Below are 20,641 nucleotides of genomic sequence, written 5' to 3'. Positions count from 1 at the left end.
TATTGCGTTTGATCGTCAAATACGGATATGGTAGGTTATAAGTCCCCAAATGACTTGTACGATGAAATAATGTTATATAAATTGTAAAAAATTATAATTACCTGAATTATTGATATATGAGTTAGAAGATTTCACGGAACAGCGATGATCGTTCACGTACTAGTATATTCTGTTGCTCCTGTTTTCATGTGGCGATAATTTTACTGGTGGCGCCACATTCGCTTTCGTTAATGGAAACTAACCTTTAGGTAAGTTGTGACACCTCGCGGCCACCGTTAGTGGAGATGTAATACTTTCCGGTAGTGTAGTTTGGAAGTTTTCTAAGACATTAGGTGAAAAAAAGTACGTAGAAAATGTAAAATTGTATTAGTTTAACCCGAATTGGTTAGGCTAACCTATGTTTCAGATCGCTGCTTCGAGCGCGATAAACTTTCGCGAATCGTGTATGTAATCGTCGTGTATATTAGATATAGTAACATATATTGCAATAGGGCGCCTCGAAGTGTATTAAAACATTGATCGGTGCAGTGAAAGTGATAAAAAGTAACGGAATTCAACGTTTTCCTATCATGTAGCCAATTTATTGTACTCAGTAGTCTTTTAATTTCTTATTGCTAACCAATGCTTACGCTATACACTTACAAGGTTAAAGTGCGTTGATTCGTAGTTGTTGTTTTCCTCCGGGGGGCATTAGTAGATAAAAGAAATGAGTGGAGATATGTTTGAGGGAAAGGATTACCCAACCCAGTGGGCATTAAATCCTTCCGCTTACCAAAATATGAGTAACGATCAAGGTAAATGGCATAAGAAGTATTTCAGTATCCAGTATATATATGATTCATTTCTTGCCATGATTCTACATCATTTAATTGTCATGCAAAACTCTTCATCGCCATTCAGTTGATTGGGCAGCATTAGCTCAGCAATGGATCAAAATGAAAGAGACTGTAGTGCCACCAGCACCACCTCCGCCTACTATTAATCCTATATGCCCTGGTACTGATGGTAGCGGAGAAGCTCCAATGGATATGGATACGAAAGAAGATGATGTACCGCCAGCACCACCTGCACCAACAATTAGTGGATCGGGTAATAATAAGAATTGGACTAATAGACTTTTTTATCCAATTTTAGGTTTTCATATATAGTACAATTGTATCTAATGCATTAAAAATGGTTACCAGTTCATAATTGATTGTATCTTAAAATCGTTTAATTGTTATTAGAAAAACTATTGTTATAAAAGATGTTAATTTACTATAAAAACTATTTTGTACAAATAATTTTGGTCCCATAGTTTATTTACAACCACTACATTTGTTAAATGATATCCTAAGTTATTTGCAATGTTTCTTTATAATATATATTGTTTATATAATTGTTTCATGTCAGCTGAAGCTTGGAATCAGTGGACTCAATGGGGCCATTGGAATACCTCAGGTTCTGGTGCAGGTACTTGGGAATGGACTGGTGTACCTCCCCCTGGTGTTTCTATAGGGTCTGATGGAAAACCTATGGGAATTCCAACAGTGCCTGTTATTCCACCTGCTCCAACTATATCTACAACATCAGAATTTAGTGTGCCACCACCAGCAACACCATCGTTGTATTCTTATAATTCAGTACCTCCAACACAACCTTATAGTCAGGTTAAAATTGTACTTCTAATATAATATAGGACTCCAAAGATTCCCACACTCCCCTCCTTATTTAAGCCTAGCAATACAGAACTATGTATGAAATTGTATTATTACTTTTTTAAACACTTGTATTGTAAAGTTGAAAAGAGAAAATACTACTTGATATATTGTAGTTTGAATTATGTTCTCAGTTTGACATCTGTTTACTTTTCCCAACTGATATGATTTCAAGTATTGTGTGATAAGGAAGTTTATTTAATTATCAATGATACATATTCTGTAGTGGAAAATAGACTAGATCTGAAGTTACAGATAATAAGTGTTTTATATTTAGGTAAATAGTTATTGGTCTGGAGAGCCACCTACTACGATACCTCCTCAGCCACCTCCTTTCATGAAAGGTGTCAGACATGCAAATAGAGGATCACATATGAGGCCCATGGATACAGTAAGGTGTCGTGAAGATAGGGAAAAAACACCTGAGGAGGATACAACAACAACCATAGGCAAGTTTAAAAAATGTAGTTGTTGGAATGTGTATGGTAAAAGATATTAATAATTTGAAGGATATTTTAATATAATAATATTATAATTGCCATTAATTACAAAGATACGCAACAAAGTGCAGTATTAACGTGATCACAATACCTTAGCTAATTAGTTGTGTTAATAAATTTTCATGTGTTGTCATGAAATAACACTTGTGATAACATTGTGTGCGGTACCGTGGTAAAACGATGGAGATATTTTTACTATAGACGCGGCAAAACGTAGACAATTGCCAGCATGGATTAGGGAAGGTTTAGAAAAAATGGAAAAAGAGAAACAGAAAGCTGTTGAGAGAGAAAGGCAAGAGATACTAAGGAAACAAGAATTAGAAGCCCGAAAGCAAGCCGAGGACGAAGCTAGGGCTGTACTGAATCCTTCTAAAAGTAAATTTGTACGTGTCCCAATAAATGCATTAATTACGTGCCTCGCAAATAAAGCTGAATATCCTAAAGAAATATTTATTATTTTGTAATTTCTCATTGCTCATTTGAAATATAGGATTCTGATTCCGAAAAGGAAACGGAACAAGAAGACGAGGGGGTACGTAATCAACAGGTGACTGAAAAGAATTTCGAACGTACCCCAGACATACTTCTTCGCCCACGGAAATCACGATTTCGAGATGCAGACTCTCCAGATGCGCATACGCATACAGATAGAAGCCCAACCACGTCTAGCGCGACTATAACCACTCCGAAACGAACGAGAGAGGAGATACTACAGGATGTGGTGAATATTGTCTCGATCAAATTCATTGATAATTGCAGTTTAGTTCGATATATTATATATTTCTTTCGGTATAGATGTTAAAGGTACGGAGATCGCTGACGGAAATTCTTCTGGAGGTAACGAACGAAGAAATCGGTTCTATATGCAGAGAGGTTTGGAGCCGCACACGTGCCAAAGGTACCCCAGATACACACGATACAACTAACAAATTGATATACTCGTATTTCATACTTTCGCTCACCAGTGCACAGAATCTGATTCATATGAGTCTCGTGCAGTGTTGCGGTGAATTTTATTTGCCCATTTGTGTAATATAAGCTTTTAAACATTAAACAGAAATTGTTCAATTCATAGAGTTAATTATTCGATGATTTCAGGATATCCTACTTTATTTTTTCCAGGATTTTGTATACACGTACCATGAGTGATACTTCTATTTTTTTTTCTTTAAATAGCATTATAAAATACTACGTTACCCAATTTTTATTAACTGAATTCTCGATTTCGATAGAATTAGTTCGATAATTGTTTATTATCGAATCGTTTTTTATTATTTATTGAAAAGACTGTATTAAATTTAAAGAATAAATTGTTCGAGAAAAAAGAGAAGTGGTGAAAAATTATATGATTTGATTCGGTATATAATTACTATATGCGAAAAAGAAACGCGTATAAAGGGCAAATATTATTTTAACAAATTTTCATTCTACTTTTTGATCAATTAGATCTCGTTCGAAGACGCGTTTATTACTAAGAATATAAAAGAGTTACATATAATTAATTTTACTTTCCTGTTTTTTGGGGATCTATTTATCTTTTATTTGCTTTTTATATCTTAGCTATCAATATATAGTGTAATATTTTTTATACGGCTTTATCCGTATCTCTTTTTATTGACATCTTGCTCTACCTTATGGCTCTGCACGTAAACTGATTGTTGATATATTCCTCTACTAATGTTCATTCTAATGAAGCAGTTTCAGTTTCTTATATCTAAACGGATTGCTATTAAAGATTTCTTAAGGTATATGAGGATTGAAGGCAGGATCGACTCTCCTTGTGATATCGGTGATCAGTACCATTTAATTTTGGGGGGTATCCTGATGATAGCACTTAGCCATTGGTACTAAATGCGTGTGTATTGTAAGTCCCTGCAGGAGAGACCCCCGTCGCATCCCTCAACAACATGGCCCCTCTTGCTCAGATCACTCGTAAGCTTGGTAAGTCGCTACGCCTTTACAATCTTCAACGCACGGTCATCCTAGGAACCGGTCGTGTACACGAAGTCATTTATAAAAAATGCGTTCGTGCATTGTACCACTCTCTCTGTAGCCATGCTCGCTTATAAGTTCTCGTGAAACGAAGATGTCTTTCAGGACATTTTTCGATCGTAGCGGCAGCATATTTAGTGGTCGAGAGTATGTCTTTATTTTGACAAGAACGCACAATAGTATGACGAACAAGGATAATAAACTTTTTGTTTCGTATAGGTCTGGGCATCTATGGCGACAGCAACAGCGAGTCTGAGGAGGAGCAGAACGAACACGTCCAGGCTCAAAACAATGATAGCGACGACGAGCTTATAGTAAGTGGTTTTGTTCATTACAGTAGATGGAAGTTTAAAGATGGGAGGAAGTATGAAAGCTGTTATTCGTTATTGTTACAGGAAACGGTGAAACGGCGGCAACAAGCGTTCAAAAAGACGGAGGAGGAAATCGAGGCGCGTCTGGCGGAGGAGGATGAGAGAGAAGAGCAACGTTACGAGGAGCAGTATAATAAACAACAGGAAAATCATACTGGTAATACAAGCTGCAAAGATTCAGGTATGTTTCGAAATATAATAAAACTAAGTCGTCATTACATCATTAAGCGTAACTTCGTAACATCACTACTTTAGTTGATGAAAAAGAAACGATAAATAATCAAAGAGAAGCGTCTGAAACTTTGTCGAGCGGCGGACAAAGTCCACAGCAACAAATAGTGCCGCCTGATATGGCAAAGACCAATACTCCATCGGGGTCAGCCGATTCCGAATCTAGCAGTTCAGAGTCTACGAGCTCTGACTCGAGTCGTAACTCGTTGAAGAAGAAAAGATCGAGCAAAGTTCGTGATCGTGAATACCGAAAAAGGAAATCAAAAAGTAGAAGTAAATCGAGAGGCAGAAAGTCTCGATCTCGTTCTTCCGAGCGTGGCCACAAACGCAAGTCCAGGTCTAGATCGATAAAGTCTCGTAAAGAATATCGTTCAAGGTCTTCGAGCAATTATAGGTCCAGCAAGAAGCACAGATCGAGATCGAGAAATCGTAAACGGCGTAGATCTCGCTCGAGAAGCTGTCGTAGATCTAGATCCAGCTCGGCCACCAGGAAATGGTCGCGATCACGTTCCAGGGGAAAAAGGAAATCACGTTCTCATTCGAGAGGTAGAAGAAGAAGTCGGTCCTATTCTACGAGACGCAGTAAATCTCGTACCAGGGATAAGAAGAGATCAAAATCACGATCCAGGGCTAGAGACAGATCCCGAACGCGTTCCAAGGAACGAAAACGCTCGCAATCTTACGTTTCTAGGAGCAAGAGAAGGACACGATCTAGATCTAGGGATCATAGAAAATCACGATCGAGATCAAGGCAGTCGAATCATCGGGACGGTAAGAAGTCGTCGTCTCATCGGTACAGGAATTGAACCTGACCAACTTCTAGCCAAGGTTGTATATACATATTCATAATTAAGTAACTTTTTGAGATATTCGTACGGAATTAAAAGGAGGAATGAAACAAATCAGAAAGGAAATAATAATAATGAAAAGAAAAAGAAAGACATACCTTTCGTGGTCCATAGATAACACAAATATTATCGAAAGTAAAGATTTTCATTGTGATTGTCCATTTGAAATTTCCTACATGCGCGCGCTACTAGTGATGTCGGATATCGATTAGGTCACTTCTTCCCAATTTTATTAGGTTCATTCGAATAACATATTATCTCTAACTGTATAGTGCATATGAGTATAGTAGTATCCGAACAGTTTGTAATTGTTTCGATCTATCAGTCTTCTAACTGTAGCGTTACTTCTGCATAAAAACGAATTAATCTTTATTTTTTTCATAGAATATATTTCTAAAGAACTTATTTCCACGGAATATAATCAGACACATGTACCTACGCCAGCGAACTTGTTTCGTTCACAATTCCGATACTATTATTTTGTAACGATGTATCCATTTTATACAAACAAATATTAGCCTGCATTTCGAATCAATCGCATAGAATAGCACGAACTTTCGTCTCAACTATATCGGACGTTGAGTATGTTTCACAAATAAATAATGAATCACTATTACTTCTCTCATACAAGCTTAATTGCGTCATATTGCTAACACCAGTAAAATGAAACTAATCTAATGAAACTAACTAAATGAATTTTAGTCGCTACATTTGAGAATCGGTACATTTAGAAATCTACGATTCTTTGTTTTTTTGTTGTTCTCCTGGAAATTCGAGAGTCTGTCTTTTATGTATTGAGTGATATTCGCCAAGACATATGTCAGTGATAGAATGAACTGTTAAAACTCGAATGAACGTGGCGCGTTATTAATACGTATCGCAGATATACGCAGATTTGTCTGTTGGATCGATTACATGTATTAACACACATTCGACATACATTACGTTTTAGTGTATTGTAAGTATGGGCCTTACATACATATTGCTATGATAAGTGTAATGAGTCATTTTTAATTGAAATAAATAAAAAGGAAAGAAAAGAAAGAAAATGATGAAGTATACCTAAAACATGATGGAGTAAAATATTTTCACCTACAATCAAAGTTTCAGTTCTCTTTATTACTTTTGGTCTTTCTTCCACTGTAGTGTAGATGAGAGAAGATAGAACGTCCGTTCTATTGCATTATTATAATTTATTTCATATAAACATTTGATACAGTTTTAAAATTTCATTTCGTAGAGCTTAGCATTTAGTAGTTTAGTGTTAATAAGTAATTAGGTTCTATAGAATATATCGGAGATAAATTAGATGGAGTGATTGAGGAGAGTCAAAGTTTGGTTTGGCATGATTATCGTGTTCACTTTGATACATTCGGATATATAAAAGAACATCTGCAGAACAGGATGCAACACGTTTTCTTAGCCAGAGGACGAGGGCGAGGGCTTCTCGTTTATCTTTTATCTTTTTCTTTTTTCTCATTTTTCTCATCCGCTTAAGCCCAAGGATAGTCGAGTTAATTTTACAAATAGTGAGATACAGGTATCTGCAAAGTGTAAATTTTGTCTTTTTCATTGAGCAACGTTCGTTTAATCGAGATATCTTGATAAATTTCAGAGTATCAGAATTTCTTAAAAATTGATATGTAACGATATCTTGTTGTATAAGGATTTTTCTCTTTATCGAGTAATAATATTTATTACTTTTAGTATGTAGAGATTTTTGAAAAACAGGGGATCAACTATCAAGTTCGTATCTATCTTACATTTATTTAATTCTCTCGATATCCGTAATAGTATAGTATCCTCTTATTTATTTTTTACATCGTAAGAAATCAACAGAGATTGGTCTCACTGATCTGATAGTCCTCTCGATCGAAATAGGCACTCGGTGATATGTTGTTTTATTGATCGCCATCGAACGCTCTTTATATTCGATCTAAAATAGAGAACGCGCGATGATAAAAAAAAATTTCCACTTGTGTCATCCAACTCGATAGGGCCACGACTGAATTGCATGTTGTCTGCAGATACCGGTCACTATAAAATAAGGTACATATTTTGATCTATGTGGATAACTATGGGGAGAATCGTCTATATCGACTAAAACTTATCTATATTCGTTAGAAGATACCTTAATTTAAATATACAGTAAATATACATGTATGCTTAAACTGTCAGAATATTCTCACCACTGTGATCAAATAAGAAGGGGACGGCCAGGCGTCAACCCTCAAATCGTAAGAACATTATTTAATAGTTATTTGGAATTTTACAATAAATATTGGCCGCAAAATTGTTTGCAGTCTTTAGAGAAACATATATAAATACGAGAAATCTTTTCTATTCGTCTATAGAGTTTGTAATAAAAATATTGTTACGATGGTTGACACTATCGAGAAAATTGGATCTGAAATGTTTTTACCTCGATTTGAAGATTGACGAATGATTTCGGGATTGTTAACGCGGGTTTATGTATAGATACATGTGTACAGTGGAGAGGTAATTCGTTTACCAAGCAAGATTGTCGGCAGGGGTTGCTTCGCTGGTGAGGACATTGTCACAGTTTAAGCATAGTAGATATATAATTAATTCGCTTTATGTGTGGACTAGACTCAATTACTTATAATAGTAGATCTTCATACGATATTGCAAAGAAACGTAGTTTCAAGCTGTTACGATCGAAGATGTGAATTTACAGTATGGGTTCTCGAGACTCGTTACTGACGTCTTTCATTCTTTTCCCAATGAAATTCTATTTATACCCGTTTTGTGATTTTCGTTTGAAACCACGAGAGAAAGATATATAGAAATTGATATGTCCAGTAGCTTTTTTATTGTCGATGTTTCTTTCATCATTTGTCCGCAAAGACATTTTGGTACATTCGTATCCTCTTTTCTTCGTTGCCAATGGATTTTAAAAATTGTAAATAATCTACTGTTTCAAGAACGACGTCAGTAACAAGTCTACGAGCGTCGCCAGATTCGCCTTATGTCGCAAAGCCGATCAGCGGATTGGATGTTTACAAAGAATCATAGCAAAATAGTTTCGTATATTGTATAACACTACAACGATATGAAGTAGGGTAAAGTTACAGAATAATCGTAGTTTGTAAGTTTCAAAAGGATGCATGGATCGGAAGGAAAAAAGAGGATTTCGTCGGTAGCCGTAAAAATCGTTAAGCTATCCGTAAAATTTAAACGTTGTTCCTACTAGCAAATAATACAATATATATATCTTTATGTATACATATATATCTCTTTGTATATATATATATATATCAAGATTGCAATAGAAAGAGAAGGATTGTAACACGCTCCCTTCGCCTTCCTTTTCTTTCTGATATGTATGCGCAAAATAAAATCACGTTTTTCTCTTTTCTACCTCTTATTTCGGCCTGGAGATTCGAAGCATTGAGAAATTCACTCTGGTCTCCTCTTCGAAACGCGGACAGTTCGATGCCACGGGAAGTCGATCGAGACTTCCGGCACCCTTCCCCCAATAATTTCATCTCCGTTCCTTTCCTTTAATTTCACGCAGTCTTCTCGTTTCCCGAGCATGGACATTACGTTCGCGAAATGAGAGTATACGTCTAAAATTATGGAAGGCTCGCCTAGCTTCTCTAGACGTCGATTTACGCGCGTGTACATAAATAGCCGTATAAATTAATTAAGTACAAAAATTACAAACTTATTAACAAAACATTGGCAAGACTGAGGTTGTTCAGCCGAATCGAGAGTTTCCCCCTTTTCTTCCCTTAATTTTGGTCTTGGCCCGTTCAATGGAATACGCAACCACATCTTGACATTCTTTAATAGGAAAACGCAAACAGTGTGATCCAGGAATCGAATTACTTCGAGTTGTTTTTTTGCTTTAAATAAACTAACGATATGATAAAATGATAATGTATAAATGTAGAGGGGGATGTTTGTAGCTAATTTATTGCCACCGATAATACGTATTATATACTTTGGTCCATCCATAATAGGATTTGGAATATGAAATGGAATGTTTCGCGATGCTATTGTAATTCGATTCCTCGTATAAGTGCGGCAAACATTGAACGTTTGTCTAATTCCCTTCAATTTTTCCTCGTTTTCAGTTACGCGTGCACGAATCTTAAATATCTTTTAGAAGAATACCGCACTTTAAGTTACCTAACACATATCACAGAATCGTGTGTACTCCATTAAAAAATGATTACACGCACAAAAACGCAATGACACGATTAGCCCCTTACGAGAGTACTTCGCGATCCAATACCGATAAAATCTGATACCCGATGTCGCGAAGGGTCAACAAAGAAAGAAAGAATAAAACAACGATAGTACGTACAGAACGATCACACAATATACGCAGGCCTAATTTAAAACTAAACTCCGTATGTGTTGCGTTTCTCATAGCTCGATCGAGGCAATTAATTTTGTGCTCCTCGACGGAATTCTATATTGCTCTTTTTCCTGTTCGAAGGATGAAGGGTGGAAGTGTGGTTATCGCGTCCCTTTAGCAAGAACCATTCAAATATTCGCCTGAGAAGATTTTCATGGAAGGCAGAGATCCTCTGCGTGTCACGCTTATTTTTAATAATTACAAGGAATAGAAGAAACTTACAAATATTGTTGCCATTGGGATCAAAGGGGCACGCTAGCCACACTCCAAGTGAATTGATTACAAATTCGAACATTGTCGATATGTTAATTACAAACGTATCTTTAAATTACAATCTTTCGGCTCGCAAGAAAATTGCTATCTTTTCCTATCGTGCAAACTCGCTTCGCGAGTAGTAAACGTCGATTTTCAGCCGAATACAGCCAACGAGGATCTCCGTAATCATACCCTTTCACGTGGTTTCACAATTCCACGAGCGGGAGACTCGAAACTCTGCACGACCCCCGGAGAACTCTCGCGAAAACTTAACAATACGGTCGAACGAACGTAATCAGGCGTACATGCACATACGTCGTAGCAACGTCGGGCATTAACTGTAAATAAGTGTGTTATGTTACAGCATTATACGGCAACACTCTTAACAACTTCAACCGGTATTATCTGTATGGTACAGTCACGCGTTTTGCGATTCGCCTCGGTGAAACTATCTCCTGGGAGATACCTGTGAACAGTCGAGACGATGGCATTTGAGAAACATTTTTACATAGAATCATCAGATTAAATATTATGAAATGTAATAATTACTATACTCTAAACGTTTGTGTATGTTTTATAGAGATATATAGAAATATATAGAAAACGTATGATGTATAAGAATAGACAAAATATCGAGATGTTGAAAATATAGCATCTTTAACTTTTCTTCCTTTCTTCTCTAACCCTGTCAACATTCACGAATTCTTTATATTTCGATTCGTAGAAGTAAATCAAAATCTGATATTGATCAGTTTGATAATTATCACACAACTTGATCGCCTTGATCAATTTGAAATTACCTTCGTCAATTGACCCTGAAATTACCTTCATCACTGAAACGGAGCGATGCTGAGGTCACGAAGAGACTATTGGTTGAGCAGGGTGTTAGTCACCTCAGAGATGGACAACAGAGGACTCCCGGCGTCCGGTTTGGAATCTGAGGGACAGTTGGGCCCATTCCCGCCGCTGATGATGCCACCGCGTGTTGGTGCTGAGGGTGGTGGTGCGGTGGGTGGTACAAGACGTTGCTGTTGCTGGTGTTGCTGTCCGGGCCGATGCCCATGCCGATTCCCGTCCCCGTTCCCACAGCTGACGGGGGTGTGCTGCAACCGAAAGTATGTTTCCCCGTTATTTGCAACCCTTTCCGCTCCCTCATTTATCTCTGTTCTTATTATATACTTCGTTAACTCAATAGTTCTTCATAGTAATTCATTTGATAAAACTTTCCTTTTAATTCTCAACGATTTAGACGTGAGCGTAATTTTTTTCTCCTAAGTGCAGTGAGTAAAATCAAACTATACGGAAAACAAATGTTCGAGTTCGAAATAAACGTTCCGAGAAATGAATTAACGTGGACATGCAGAGTATGATTAAATCTATAGTGGTACGCTTGAGAGAAGTTTTGTGCATTACTTGTTACGTGCATGCCCAGCAGTCAAATATCAAAGGTATCGAAGGTAGCTATATCGCTTCTCGCGTGACTATTTTTACTCTATCACACCAAATAAATAAATTTTCCTCAAAATCTAGGAATTATTTTTATTTAACCCCTCGAGGATGACTTATAATAAAATCAAATGGATCGAACATTCCCGGTTCATCGAAACAAAATCATTCTATAAAATAAATTCTACATCTACCCCACTTCGGCTATCCTAGAGGGATTAACTACGACCTGAGAGCCATTCGAATACTTCAAAATCATTTCCACACGTCGGAAGAATTATAGTAGACAGAAGCGATATAGGGAGATCGTAAAATCGGACAGTGGTTAAAGTTTACAACTTTCCATGATCGCAACAATTAATACCGAGGCAAGTGCGTACTTGCGTGTGAAATTGGTACGACCCTACCTGCGGTTAGACCAATTGGTGACCGTATTTAACGCCTTTGTCGAAAGTTGTAAATTTTAATCGCTGACCGATTTTGCGACCTCACTGTATCCCTTTCATCTAGTATACTTTAAAATCGGTGAGGCAGCAGTGACACTCACTGGGGCGCGTGCCTTGGTGGTGCGGGGTGGTGATGGTGGTAGGGATAGTACTGGTAGTGATGGTGGTGTTGCACTCCTTGCCATACCTCGGAGCCCGCTTCCCCGTGGCCATGGCCTGGATGCGAGTGCGCGTATCCGATAGTGCTGGCTGCTGCGGCCGCAGCTGCAGCCGCGGCTGCCGCTGCTGCTTGATACTGAGACGTGGTCACTGGGTACTGCTGATGCTGTTGTTGCTGTTGTTGCTGCTGCTGTTGCTGTTGGGGCTGTTGTTGTTGTTGATGGTGTTGATGCTGTTGCTGTGGCTGCGTCTTGGTCCTCGGTGAACTGGGCGCGGTAGTCTGTTGCTCGCTTGGCGACGTCTGTCGCCATTTGCACTCGCCGTTCATGGAATTCATTTCTGCCAGAGACTTGAGCGGATCTCCAGCGTTAGCGTTAGTGGAATGTGTAGAGGAATGGGTGGAATGTGGCGTGGGTGGACTGTAGCTGCCGTTGTTTCTCGGTGGAGTACGCGCAGGGGGCGCTCCCCACATGAGAACAGTTTGTCGTGGCGCCTCATTTCCGTAAACTTCCGGTTTCACGTCCTCTATTTTCGGAGTGAGCACGCCGTTCGTAGGTCCGGTTACCGGGGAACTTCCAGCGGAATTGCTGGAGGAAGCTCCGCCTTCCAGGGAGTGCCTGCTACCAGCACGGACGATGTTAATGTCTGCCGTTGCAGTATGCATCGTCGATGCACTCGCAACAGGACTGGCTGCATACGGGGACCCGCTGACGCTGCTAGGATGTCTGGTTTCTACGTAGCTGTACTTAGGAGATTCGCCCAGTTGTTGACAGTACAGCTTTTCTTCCGCTTTACTCGTTAGTTGATGCGTCTCGTAAGTAGGTAGCGAGACGTCGATGAAACCGTTGTACGCTGTGCTGGTATGGTACTCTGGATAATAGGAGCCCAGAGGCCTGTATTGGAATAGGTTTTCCGTCGCTGCGGTAAGGTACCTGGATTTGTTGACGAATATCGTTTATTCTCTGCCCTACGAACTTCTCGATTTGATATGTAAATGTTCGAGAAATCTCACCTATTGTCCAACGCAGTAGCTGGGTACAAAGTCTGATGATAGTTGCCAGTGTGACCAATATACGTGGTCAACGAGGGATCCGTGCTTGCTGCGACCGCAGTAGGTGCGTAAGCAGTCGGGTACATCGTGTTCAGGTTGCTGTACGCTGCAGCAACTGCAGCTGCAGCGCTGGTATCAGCCGCGAGATAATCCACGGATGCGACAGTGGGTGTGGCGGGTGGAGAAACGGACGATTGAGCGGTCAGTTTGGTACGTTTGTTTCGACAGGTGGACAGGAAGTCTCTCAGTTGGGTCTTGTACCGCCTGTTCACTCTCTGTGACGTCGGTTGGCTGGGAAGTGTCGGCGTCATCACGGAACCTGTGAGGCTGTCGCTGTCCGAGAAGTAGCTGTTGGTTAGGCCGGCGTCCAGATAGCTCACTTTGAAGTCCATTGTTCGTTTACCGAGAAGATCCCGGCCCTCCTCCTCCCTGAAAAATTACAAAGATAGAAGAATTTTAATAAAATTGAAAATGTTTGATCGAGTTTTCGAATCGAAACTTACATGAGTGGCCGATGCGTGCTGATGACAAAGTCGGGCTTTGAGTTCTTGTAGACTAGCCTGGAACTAGTCTGCAGCCACTGCCACCCGCCGTCTTTCTTCTGGAATCTGTACGCTATCATGCCCGATGCTCCGGTTTTCAATACTAAAAATTATCATCATAGAACACATAGTTGAATCTATAATATTACGTGTTATTTATCGAACTTAATATAATCTCTCGAAATAATACCGAGATATTAATATGTAATACGGAACGATGCTTACGTTCTTGATGAGCGCTCGCAACATACGCCAAATCATCGTAATGGACTAGATCATAGCCACCAAGGTTCGCGAGTTCCGCGTCCGAATATCCCAACAACATTTTTCCTCGTTGGTCCATAGAAACCAGCGCAAGGTCGAGCTTGTGCTTGCTTTTAAACATTACGTCCTTTTGCGGAACTTCGAGCAACGATGGTGGGCCGAACGGCGTGCACAGAGCAAACAAAGCCAGCGGCGGCTCTTCCGTTTTCCTGTTTTGACCATGAAGTATCTTCACTCGTCCCCTGATGTCCAAACGCTGGAAAAAGAACAGACTCAACTGACGAGAAAACGAAACGAAAGAAAAGGCATGATTTTCTCGCAGATTTCGCGGAGTAGTCCACTAAAAAAGGTAGTTATCCATCGTCCATGAAGAGGAACGTAAATCAAAGCGTGGACAAAATCGAGTTTACCCTTTGGCGAGCCGCAGCACGACAAAACACTAATTACCTTACGCCAGACAGCTAGCAAATACAGAGGTGTAACGCGGGACAAGTAGGGGGTCCCAAAGCTATAAAGAAGAACGAAAAGGAGGAGCTCGTAATCCGACCAGGTCATAGGACAGTCATGCAAAAAGATCACCGCTTTAACGTTTATGAAAATGAAACTGTAATCATAAAAGGTTTACGACGAAAAGGAAGTGTCCTAATCGACGTTCTTCTTTGCGGTACGATAAACGTTCTGCGTTTTTATCAAAATCCAAGTGAGATTATTCTCGCCAGTTCAATTGACTAAACTACTCGTGTTAACCAATCGAAGACTGGATTCGTCTAATATTCTTTTTATTTTATTTTTTATTCTCAATTTTACGATCTTGCGAAATCCACAAAACTGAAATGCCTATAATGCGATAATCTTTAATGGTTTAAGACGTGAGATACACAAACTGATAATAGACGAACGTGAATGCGAACGGAGGGGGAGTTAAAAATTGCAAGGAAAATAACAAGCTCGTTGAAAATAACAACGAAAATGTGAAAATGTGACGAGCTTAGGGCAACTTCTTGGAGACAAAGATCGCCGCAATTCCAGCCACCAGATGCCGGAGGAAAACACACGGTAATTATGGTTCAAGGGAGAGACTGACTCCCTCCTCCGCAATTAACTTTATTATCGTGAGTTGCAGAGCAGCTCGCGCTGGCAATTATGAAAATTTGATGTAAAAATCGGATCGATACCTCGCGACACAGCCTATCGTGTAACGCTCGTTCGAACCTATTCTCTTCTATCAGAAACGGGTTGAAACGAGAACGATTTTTACCGGGATACCGGTAACAAGATACCAGTACGGAAACTGTTCCTCCTCATGGGTCAACGGATCATCCTTGTTCGCGTGACTCTGTACACGGAGGTTTCCATGAATGAACCAGAATTACGTTGCACATTCACTAAACGAACATGGAACTGTGACCAAGCATGCGAGATACGCACAGCTAAAGACTCGCTATCGATTCGACTGCTGGTAGAAACGTGCACTCCTGGGTTATGCGAATATCCAAACAATATTGGCAATGACGAGGGGTTTTGAGATCACAATCGCTTCTTCTTTTAGGTCTAAATTTGCTTCGTATGATATTTAAGCGATAATTATATGCGAATGGAGAGAACAAGGTCTTCGAGTAACCTTGACACAGCCTTGAAACAAGCTACAGACGATTTTGAATTTGACATTATTTGAACGACGATGACCACTAAATGATTTCAATTTGAATCTGAAGCAATCTCAACGTTACCTTCAAGTAGGGAAAACGCGTTTTATAGATTCTGTGAGAAGTAACGTTCGAATTCACACAGCCGTAAACTCACCAAAAAGCCGGAAGTGTTGTCCAGGAGACACCGGAAGCGGACGGTGAAGCTGCGCTCGAGAAGATGACTGTGCTGGGGTGAAAGGGCGTCGTGCAAGGGGAGACTCGCACTTTCGGCGGGTAGAAAAGAATTCCACATGAGCTGCCTTTGGAGTTCCTCTCGATCTTCACTGTGGACCAGCTCGTAAACGCTTTGATGGACAATGTCGGACTGAAACAAATAAAAAATGGGTAGTTAACGAATGAGTTTCCCTCGGACATCGCCTAAAAGACAAATTTTTAAAGTTGATCATAGAAACGCGTACGTAGAATTATTCGTCGTAACGTAGGATATACAAAACGATAGATCAACGTTAGAGAAAGTAATTAAATGAATAAAAATAGAAATTTGCAACACGCTGAAATTTCGTAGAAACCTTAACATCGAAGCAGAGTGGCGCAGTGGAAGCGTGCTGGGCCCATAACCCAGAGGTCCGTGGATCGAAACCACGCTCTGCTAAGAGGGTTGATTTCCCTCGAAAACTTTTTTTTTCAATCTTTTTACTAGAAGTTGCTTGTAGTCAGTTTATCCAAAGTTTCTTTATAATTTTTCTTTTAATTCTAGGCGTGTTAACTAAATTTTAATGGTAAGAGTAGGCCGTAGAAGTGTGCAGGTCACAGGAGAATGGACGAGCAAAAAAAAAAAGATTGAAGAAGAAGAATCATCAACCCATAGCAGAGCGTGGTTTCGATCCACGGACCTCTGGGTTATGGGCCCAGCACGCTTCCACTGCGCCACTCTGCTTCGTTGAGGGTTGTTTCTTAATAATTTTTCACGAGATTGGATGTTAAACAATTTAATTTTCATAAATATAGTTATGTAGCTTTATAATTCTATGTTTGAAAATTTACAATATAAGTATATTTCGTTTCGCCAGACTCTAAATTTGGCCATTCACATTTTCAAATACGTAGAAGGATGATATTTCCTGATAGAATGCGCTATTATTTGTTATATAAAAAAATATTGCAATACATAGTGTTTTTTATGTTTTCCAATAAAAAAGTTTCGTAACGAATGTTACGTGAATGTAACGTTTAAAAAAGCTTCCTGTCTTGTACGCTTTTATGCCTTTTTATCATTAAGAACTTCATAGTACGATATCAATTTTTATAACACGAAGTTATTGATTTATTTTACTTTCACCCCCTGTAAACAAGTTAAAAACAGCTTTAGGGACGTGTCTGACACAGCAGCAGAGTGGCGCAGTGGAAGCGTGCTGGGCCCATAACCCAGAGGTCCGTGGATCGAAACCACGCTCTGCTAAGAAAGACGAAAAGTGTCTTTTTTTTTTTTAAATTTTTTCTTGTACACTCATAGTAGACATACGTTGTTCAATTTCTTTGCTAAATAAATTTTCTATAATTTTCTTTCTTCACAAAAACATGTCTGTTATATAGATTTATATTTATATTTAGTATAGACTTGTATTTTGACTGCGATCTTATAGATACTTATTCACTGTATTGCATCATTAATTATACCTCTTACGTCATTTTATTTTCTTAAAATAACATTGGAAATTACCAGAAACAGAAACTGCACAGCTTTCAATAGATCTTCTACGAACGTTTAATAAATCGTTCAATAGTTTATTCTTCGTTCAGACGTATCCCTATACTTGCATATTTTATGCTAAATACAATTATTTTAGTAGAAAATTAAGAAAAAAAAAACTCATTTACAAACACTCAACGAAACTCTTTCTGGAACTATTATCTTCGACTCAGAAACCTATCCAGTGGTTTAATCTAGGTAAATAGGAAACATTGAACGGAACGTCGAAGAACCTGGTACACAATAATTTCTCCAACAACCCCCGAATGCAATGCGGTAGACAGTTAAAACTGCCCCGAACGATCAGACGGTCGACGCGGCCAGGGTGGAGAAAAGGGACGGGCAGAGGCAGCGGCATTATTTCAGGAAATATCTGATCGGTCGTGACGTCGCGACGGCGACATAGGCGCACGTACGGCACATGTAACTACACGTGTCCGACGCACTTTATCGCGCATAATTAATCCGGGCTAGGCAGCGACGGACGATGAGCCCCGTTGGCGCACGAGAAACCCATAGTTTCCTCGTTCCTTCGTTCAAGAAAAACGACCAGAACGAGAATAACTCTTCCCCCCCCCCCTTTCTCTCTCTTTCTCTCTGTTTCGCGCGCGTATGAGCGCCGATCGGATATAATCGGATCCGACACCACGCACCGTAAGCCTTTCGAGCCAAGCTTAGAAAATAGATCGAATTAACAGGGCCTCGGCTTTGCTACACCATACGTGGCCACGGTTGTCCGGCCTTCAACGCCTGGAATAACGTAATAAATCACCAGGTGGAAATGATACGGACGCGGGCTCGCCTTGCTACAGACTCAACGAACGTGTAAGCTCCTCTCGTAGAAATAGGAAGGCGCTGGCGCTTAGCGGTGTTTCTATATGAAGAGGCCGAGGCTATGGGCTCCCTTCGGCGGATAAGTGTTATCTATGCAACGAGAAGGCATAGCGGCGATGGTGCTTACATTTTTAAGCGGACGGGCGATGGCAGGTTGAGTGTAACTTTCATATGTTACTTTTGTAAGCGGAGATCGAGTTTCTATTAGAGTAGATAATGAATAATAAAAATAAAGATTTTTGCTGTTAGGATTTGTAAATATTCCTTGAGAAAGGATTCAACGTCGTTTCAAGTTTCTTCGACGGGAGGGAAGGTATATTTTTAGATGGACCACTATGGAAGTCCGGAGATCGAATTTTAATTGCTAATGGACAGAATAAAGATTTTTGGCAGTTACGAGCGTCAAACATTCTGCGTGAAGGTCTTATCTCCCGTTTTTTCAGCGAAGAAACAGATAAAACTAGTAAAGAGGAGACTCTTCCACGGAAAATAATATTCTACCGAAGTTGAATTCACGGTGCAGTAATTGAGCTGCACAGATCAATCGTTTAATTTCTGAAGTATTAAACGCCATTCGTATATTCTGCCACTAAAATTACAATTTTCAGGAAGGATTCACGCGCCTTGTCTATCTTCTCCATTGCACAACGTCTAAATCACATTTATCGTCGGTTCAGAGAATAAAGAAGTTAGAGAGAAGGTACGAAAGCTGATCGCATAATTTCGACGATGGCTGGCGTTAACCTCGAAGGAAGCGCGCTGGTCGAATTGTCGCGATAGGCCATTAGCTGGTCATAGTTGTTCGAGGGCTCGGTTAACCGGGAATAATATAATAAATCACGCGATAGAAGAGAACGGGAGCTTTCGAGGTACTACGTTGCATTTCCGATAGGCGGAACAGCGTAGCTGCACGTAGCTGCACCTTCTCGTAACGTTCGTGTCGCCGGTGCACGGATCTCACGACTTCCATGTTACTCACACCATCCTTGTGTTACGATATTACTCGTGGACGATTTCAGCTTCTTCGAGGGTAGAATTTACATTGCTGAAAAATTTGCTATCCCACCAAGCGGATATTTAGAACGGACAAAGAAGAATAGTTTTTCAGATTCTGAAGATTCTAAAAGTTTTTCAGATTCTAAAAGTATTTTCTTCTAACTTGAAGGTTTCTTCCAATTCGAACTAGATAATTTTTCTTCCAGTTCGTGATACGATATCTTACCCACCGCTCGATATTTGTCTCATCACTGTACAAGTTATGAAATCAAGAATATTTTATCAAACGATAAAAATGTAGAAGAAATATGTTTTGAGGAACTTCGATACTATACTGTACTATATTATACCATGTAATTCGATAAGAATTCATACCGTATGGTATTTCCAATACAGAATCTCCAAGAAACACAAATGCATACTATAACCGTACACTTTCAATTTCTACCAATTATACAGTATCCTCTGGATCGCTATGAAACCTCGAAATTAAATAAGAGCGATTTTGTAAAATATCCGCGAACATAGTATTCTATAGTCTTGTACAAAATTATGGCACCGTGAGCTCGAGTTCGGTAAAAACCCACAACCACATCTTCTTCGATAGAAATTCTCCGCTGCCAACTCCAACCTTCTATTTTCTCGGAAAAGTATGTCGATACCGGAGCGAAAGGCGAAGCACAAAATACGAAGAAACGAAGGAAACATAAAGACACAGGAGTATCGGCGAGCTCCGTCGGGCGTCCGGTGCATGGTCGGCCATAAAACTCGATCTCTCAATAAATATAGAAGGAACGCAGCGCGAAGTCGCGAGCGTGTACGTTTCTCGTTGGAAAGGGAGGCGAGTGTCCCGTGGAAGGGTCCGGTCGGTTCGCCACAGGGTCCTGGATGAATTCAGGGATCTCGGTGGATCTGCCTTGTGGCTTTCCCTAGTCCGCAACCCTGCTGAGCGTTCCGTTTGCTCTAATTTTAATTAAACCCTTCCTACACAGGATTTCCGTGGTAATCGAGGAGCCAGGCAACGGCCATACTTCATTGGGACACGCTCGACGTGTAATTGCTCCGCGTTGCCCTTTATTCCGCCCCGCCAACATGGCTCGGCCAATTTTATTCCCGTCCGCGGTCCCAGGCCCGCGTATATCAAGCCCCGGCCACGGGCGTACGTGTAATTTTCATTAATACGTGATTTATTCCGGCGACGCGTGATTTATGGAATTATATCG

At 39.9% G+C, this 20,641-nt stretch overlaps 2 protein-coding genes and 3 non-coding genes across 7 annotated transcripts in view; 3 read left to right on the top strand and 2 right to left on the bottom strand.

The window, feature by feature from the left end:
* The first annotated feature begins 305 nt into the window (after positions 1 to 305).
* Positions 306 to 5,677, top strand: LOC117216754 (arginine/serine-rich protein PNISR-like). Of its 2 annotated transcripts, XM_033463739.1 has the most exons (11): positions 306 to 794; positions 901 to 1,089; positions 1,393 to 1,649; positions 1,975 to 2,146; positions 2,399 to 2,580; positions 2,688 to 2,918; positions 2,993 to 3,095; positions 4,067 to 4,138; positions 4,409 to 4,503; positions 4,585 to 4,741; positions 4,816 to 5,677. In XM_033463739.1, the coding sequence occupies exons 1-11, from the start codon at positions 707 to 709 to the stop codon at positions 5,595 to 5,597; spliced, it is 2,328 nt and encodes a 775-aa protein (XP_033319630.1). In that variant the 5' UTR covers positions 306 to 706; the 3' UTR covers positions 5,598 to 5,677. The 2 variants fall into 2 exon arrangements, with proteins under 2 accessions (XP_033319630.1, XP_033319631.1); XM_033463740.1 differs by lacking the exon at positions 4,067 to 4,138 and having other exon boundaries at positions 4,816 to 5,597.
* Positions 5,678 to 10,611: 4,934 nt separating this feature from the next.
* The window catches only part of LOC117216753 (aryl hydrocarbon receptor protein 1), a 156,182-nt gene continuing 146,152 nt past the window's right edge, over positions 10,612 to 20,641 (bottom strand). Inside the window, exons 5-11 of one of the 2 annotated variants that reach the window (XM_033463736.1) lie at positions 15,993 to 16,202; positions 14,151 to 14,445; positions 13,887 to 14,028; positions 13,345 to 13,812; positions 12,275 to 13,264; positions 11,107 to 11,384; positions 10,612 to 10,747 (exon numbers count right to left, since the gene is read on the bottom strand). In XM_033463736.1, coding sequence (XP_033319627.1) covers positions 11,171 to 11,384; positions 12,275 to 13,264; positions 13,345 to 13,812; positions 13,887 to 14,028; positions 14,151 to 14,445; positions 15,993 to 16,202 — 2,319 coding nt within the window. In that variant the 3' untranslated portion in view covers positions 10,612 to 10,747; positions 11,107 to 11,170. The remainder of the gene's footprint in view (positions 10,748 to 11,106; positions 11,385 to 12,274; positions 13,265 to 13,344; positions 13,813 to 13,886; positions 14,029 to 14,150; positions 14,446 to 15,992; positions 16,203 to 20,641) is intronic. The other variant, XM_033463738.1, reaches the window with a different exon arrangement.
* Trnam-cau lies at positions 16,419 to 16,490 on the top strand. The gene has a single exon. It is a non-coding gene; the product is annotated as a tRNA-Met (tRNA).
* Trnam-cau lies at positions 16,704 to 16,775 on the bottom strand. Its single transcript has one exon. It is a non-coding gene; the product is annotated as a tRNA-Met (tRNA).
* Trnam-cau lies at positions 17,226 to 17,297 on the top strand. Its single transcript has one exon. It is a non-coding gene; the product is annotated as a tRNA-Met (tRNA).

The sequence above is a fragment of the Bombus bifarius genome, unplaced genomic scaffold, assembly GCF_011952205.1.
Source record: "Bombus bifarius isolate JDL3187 unplaced genomic scaffold, Bbif_JDL3187 scf7180000007973, whole genome shotgun sequence".
Lineage (NCBI taxonomy): Eukaryota > Metazoa > Arthropoda > Insecta > Hymenoptera > Apidae > Bombus > Bombus bifarius.
The sequence above is the reverse complement of the archived record's forward strand: the minus strand, read 5'-3'. Positions and strand labels throughout refer to the sequence as shown.